At 40.6% G+C, this 6,000-nt stretch overlaps 1 protein-coding gene across 1 annotated transcript in view; it reads left to right on the forward strand.

Annotated features, from left to right (window-relative positions):
* Positions 1 to 5,407, forward strand: part of ano1b (anoctamin 1, calcium activated chloride channel b) — a 62,597-nt gene extending 57,190 nt beyond the window's left edge. Inside the window, exon 24 of the mRNA XM_079450729.1 lies at positions 3,940 to 5,407. Coding sequence (XP_079306855.1) covers positions 3,940 to 4,161 — 222 coding nt within the window. The 3' untranslated portion in view covers positions 4,162 to 5,407. The remainder of the gene's footprint in view (positions 1 to 3,939) is intronic.
* The last annotated feature ends 593 nt before the right edge of the window (positions 5,408 to 6,000 follow it).

Raw genomic sequence — 6,000 nt, forward strand, 5'->3', positions numbered from 1 at the left:
ATAAAGCCCCGACTGGTGGAGGGCTGCAGTGATGGTTGACTTTCTACAACTTTCTCCCATCTCCTGACTGCATCTCTGGAGCTCAGCCACGGTGATCTTTGGGTTCTTCTTTACGTCTCTCACAGAGGCTCTCCTCCCCGATAGCTCAGTTTGGCCGGATGGCCAGCTCTAGGAAGGGTTCTGGTCGTCACAAACGTCTTCTGTTTAAGAATGGAGGCCACTGTGCTCTTAGGAACCTTAAGTGCAGCAGAAATGTTTTTGTAACCTTGGCCAGATCTCTGCCTTGCCACAATTCTGTCTCTGAGCTCTTCAGGCAATTCCTTTGACCTCATGATTCTCATTTGCTCTGACATGCATTGTGAACTGTAAGATCTTGTATAGACAGGTGTGTGGCTTTCCTAATCAAGTCCAGTCAGTATAATCAAACACAGCTGGACTCAAATGACGGTGTAGAACCATCTCAAGGATGATCAGAAGAAATGGAAAGCACCTGAGTTAAATATATGACTGTCACAGCAAAGGGTCTGAATACTTAGGACCATGTGATATTTTTGTTTTTGTTTTTTAATAAATTTGCAATAATGTCAACAAATCTGTGTTTTTCTGTCAATATGGGGTGCTGTGTCTACATTCATGAGAATTTTTTGATTTTAGCAAATGGCTGCAATATATCAAGTGAAAAATTTAAGGTTGTCTGAATACTTTCCGTACCCACTGTATATATGTATGTATGTGTAAGAGTAGACCTGAGTACATGAAATGTGTGAATATGACCTTTTTTACCATTTTATTTATTTGGTCAATGTAAATTTCAAGAATTTAGGAAAACAAACTGTTCTCGGGCACCTTTGACTACCCTTTAATTTGTCCTACTATGGCAGTCAATGATGTCAAAATTACTATCATTCTTCCAAATATCTTTCTCAAGAGATGTATTGTGTAAGCACAGAGATCATGTTCTCCAACACCTCGATTGTTTGGGCCTTCGGGTCAATTGGGAGAAGAGCAAGCTCTCTTTTCTTGGACTGGTGTTGACTTTGATCTCAATAAGGCGTGCCTAACGCACGAAAGAGAACAGTCACTGCTACCTGTGTAACCTCCATCACAGAGGATACATACGTAACCATGGTGATATACACTCACCTAAAGGATTATTAGGAACACCTTTTAAATTTCTCATTAATGCAATTATCTAATCAACCAATCGCATGGCAGTTGCTTTAATACATTTAGGGGTGTGGTCTTGGTCAAGACAATCTCCTGAACTCCAAACTGAATGTCAGAATGGGAAAGAAAGGTGATTTAAGCAATTTTGAGTGTGGCATGGTTGTTGGTGCCAGACGGGCCGGTCTGAGAATTTCACAATCTGCTCAGTTACTGGGATTTTCAAGCACAACCATTTCTAGGGTTTACAAAGAATGGTGTGAAAAGGGAAAAACATACTGTATGCAGCAGTCCTGTGGGCAAAAATGCCTTGTTGATGCTAGAGGTCAGAGGAGAATGGGCCGACTGATAGAATGGGCCTCAAGCTGATAGAAGAGCAACTTTGACTGAAATATCCACTCGTTACAACCGAGGTATGCAGCAAAGCATTTATGAAGCCACAACACGCACAACCTTGAGGCGGATGGGCAACAACAGCAGAAGACCCCACCGGGTACAACTCATCGCTGCACTACAAATAGGAAAAAGAGGCTACAATTTGCACGAGCTCACCAAAATTGGACGGTTGAAGACTGGAAAAATTTTGCCTGGTCTGATGAGTCTCGATTTCTGTTGAGACATTCAGATGGTAGAGTCAGAATTTGGCGTAAACAGAATGAGAACATGGATCCATCATGCCTTGTTACCACTGTGCAGGCTGGTGGTGGTGGTGGTGTAATGTGTGGGGGATGTTTTCTTGGCACACTTTAGGCCCCTTGAGCATTGTTTCTGACCATGTCCATCCCTTTATGACCACCATGCACCCATCCTCTGATGGCTACTTCCAGCAGGATAATGCTCCATGTCACAAAGCTCGAATCATTTCAAATTGGTTTCTTGAACATGACAATGAGTTCACTTTACTAAAATGGCCCCCACAGTCACAAGATCTCAACCCAATAGAGCATCTTTTGGATGTGGTGGAACGGGAGCTTCGTGCCCTGGATGTGCATCCCACAAATCTCCATCAACTGCAAGATGCTATCCTATCAATATGGGCCAACATTTCTAAAGAATGCTTTCAGCATCTTGTTGAATCAATGCCACGTAGAATTAAGGCAGTTCTGAAGGCGAAAGGGGGTCAAACACAGTATTAGTATGGTGTTCCTAATAATCCTTTAGGTGAGTGTACAGATAAATTAGTCTACCTCTCTAATTGATTCTGGCTCTAACTCTTTAAACAATTTGGATCAAAAGTATCAGACTCACAGTATCAGTGCAGAAACTCTCTTAATGATTCAGATTCACAATTAAGGTGCAGAAACTCTCTAAACCAGTGGCTTTCAACAGGGGGGCCTCGGAATGACTTATGATTTCAAATGAGACAAAATTAGCTTTGAAATACATTTTAAAACAACTAAAAACCAAGATATTTGTATTTTATATTGACTAAACGCTTTTCCAATTAATATTAAGCTAATATTTTAGTGGGTAGGGGTTTTGTTAGTGGGAGAGGAGAACCCCTTCACTAAACTATTTTGTTTCACAATATCTGTGCAGAAACTCTTTAAATGATTCTGATTCACAGTATGTCATGATTCTGCCTGCTCTTGTCTTGGTTTTCTGGTCTAGGGGCAGAATCATGACAGACCCACGTGTTTTATGTGGAGAGAAGCATATTATGGTCAATCAGGATATAATATGCGTTCTCTCCTGTCTCGTCATTTGGCCCTGCCCCTCTCGTTTCTAGTATAGCTTTCCTCCTGTGTCGCATTACCCACTCCTGCCCATCGTTATCTCCTTTGTTAGTCTCCCTATATAATACCCTCTTGTCCATTGTCTTGTGCTGGTTGATTGTACATGTTTCCTGCAACATAGGTAGGGTTATTTGGTCATGTCAAGTTCTGGTCTGATTAATGTTAAGTTACCTAGTGTTTTGTTATTTTTGCGCCCCTTGTGGGAAGTGATTGTTTTTGGTTTTTGTATCTTGTGTAGTTAGTGTTTCCCCATCGAGGGTCTTTTTGGTGTTTGATTAAAGTCTTGTTAACCCCTTCATCTCCGCTGCCTTGCAATTGGGTTCTTCCACTACCACGATCGTGACACAGTATCAGTTAAGAAACTCCCTGCAGCCCAATATGCATACTATCCGTTCTAAAAAGTATTTGAAAATTCTACTAGTATGTCTCAAATCATTGTATGTGTATCTTTATCATCTTTTTTGCATGATGCCTAACTGAATCAATAAGTATAAAATTAAGAAATGTTTAAATGCAAAAAGGATGACCGGCAGAAATCCGCACTTCTGTCACATGTTAGCATGTCCCAATCTGTGCAGTCTCTCTTGGATTGGGGGATTGTCATTTTTTTCAGTCTTTTGGCCTGCGCAAGTTTGATTAGCATACACAACCTATTTTTTATTAAAACGGGCAAATTTCACCGAAAAGTGACTAGTTTGCAAGTATGAAATTATTTTGATTTGCAGTATCTGTTCAGAAACTATTTTTCTGTTTTCAAACAGAAAATTAGCATATTCTGATTCAAGTGCAATTCAACCCCGTCCTGTCCCGCATTGCTCCACACACCCGTCATGAATCACAGGCTCTGAACAGCTCTGAGCTTTTGTTCTTCATCTATTAGTCCATTAACTGTAATATATCATTTCTAATGTATGTAAATAATTTACGAATACTCGTTTCTGACGGATTTCACAGATGTAGCTTTCTAAATGATTCAGCATTCACTGTTTAATCGTATGGCTGATGGTGTGAAATATATCTCTCTCTCGCTCATGTGCAGAATGTGGTCATGCTGATGAGTGATGTGGTGGACTGGATCATCCCAGATATTCCCAAAGACATCAGTTTGCAGATTCATAAAGAGAAGATTCTGATGATGGATCTATTCATGAAAGAGGAACAGGGGAAGACACAGCGAGTAGACAGTGTGTCGTCCAGCGGCTGTAAAGAGTCCCTGACACGCTCTCGCTCTATATCTCACACACCCTACAAGAAACACTAACATCATATAAAAAAACACACATTCCAGTGATGAACACAAACACCTGTCGCCAGTGCACACTGCCTTCGCTTGCCATGACTTCTCAAGTGCCCTACATTTCCTGTTCACAGATATTCTTCATTCTGTCAGTGAATTTGACAAACCTTTTCATGTTCGCTAATGGATGAAGGTCTCACACCTGCAGGAAACTTGAAAACACACAAACACCGTGGTCAATGCCCATGATAGTGTGTAAAAAAAAATCTTGCTGAGCGAGCTTAAGTTTGATATGATGAAAGCATGGGTTATGATTGGGGTATTTCTACATGCCACACACATCATGTACTGCGTTTATCAAGTCAAGTATTTTGTTTGCAAAGCCAAACATTGTTTGCTGCATGTGTAACATGTTTAAAATAGGAATATATGAGACACACGTATCAGCACAGATTCACAGTTTAACAGTATGAGGCGGTTAAAGGAAGAGGACCACTGGTTTCGATTGGTGGTGATAGTATGCTGAAGGTTCCAGTTGTTTCTGTTTGCATACATACAGTGCAGTACGGCAGAGATTGTGTCTAAACATTTGAGTTTTTTTGTAGGATTTGAATGGTCAGCTTCGACGGACCTTCACATAATAAAATAGACATTCATCTGACTGTAAATCAATCTTTGCCATTTCTCGTGTGTAATTGTTGATTTCAAGAACAGTTTCAAACTGCAGCCAACATGACAGACACTTTGATTTCCACTGCCTTAAACCGATCTCAAATGTGAACAAATCTGGAACCTTTGCAGAATATTTCATTATCATATTTTCTTACACTGTGGTATAATACTTCATTTTTCTATTGCCTTAAATTGCCTTTTTCTACATCTGCTGCTTTTCATATTTAATGGTGCTTAATAGTCTAAATAAATGTTTATTATGTTTCTGTACATGACCACAACATCACCTTCAGAACATCATACATGAGCATCTTACAGTTATTTCTCATGTGCTGTTACCAGATCCACAGTAAAGACACACAGAAATAATTCCATGTCAGTCTCTGCTCCCAACATTCACACAGTTTTCATCAAGCAGAATTGTTTGAAATGTGGTACAATGTTGCTTTTTGAAACCAAGTACAAATTGTGTACATTTGCTTCCCACCTGTCTGCTCGGTGATGATGATGACATATAAATGACGTGTTTGCTTTTATACACTGTATGTAGTGAATATCTGCTATAATAAAGCCTGCCGCAGTCCATCTACTCATCTACAAAATTTCCTCACATTTTTCTCATCATACTCCTCAGTTCCACTACAACACACATCTAGCTTGTGTTATACAATAACACAAGCAGGCACACCGATAGCACTAGGGACGGGGGGTCATGACTCCCTCAGATTCATAGTGACCCAATCCGTCCCCCCAAGTCATTATTTTGCCGTCACTGCTTCAGAATCGGGTCTTCCACCGACATTTACATTCCCTCAGCTCTCTGTGCTGCTGCAAGCCTGCTACGACTCCTGCCCCCGCCTCCGGGGTCCTACGAGAAGCTGTTAGCTGCCTCAATTGTGCCTGCATAACTGCCGCATAATGAAGAGACAAAAAACAATCAAAAGCCAAACAATGTAAGTATCCTATGGCTGTTGACTTTTCCCAGATGTGGCAGATTAGTTTTGATATTTATTTGTAGCTAGTCTTTTGCACGCAGCAAAACGTGGAGAGCACTATGCATTAGCGAATTAACATAAAAAGAATGTTTGGATAAATCAAACAATTTATCATCATGTGATGGTCATTAGCTTGCACTGGTAAGGCCCGTGCTCAAGACCCCAAATTCTCGAGCCTCCCCAATAACAGACTTTC

Source organism: Barbatula barbatula (genome assembly GCF_947034865.1).
Source record: "Barbatula barbatula genome assembly, chromosome: 25".
NCBI classification, from domain to species: Eukaryota; Metazoa; Chordata; class Actinopteri; order Cypriniformes; family Nemacheilidae; genus Barbatula; species Barbatula barbatula.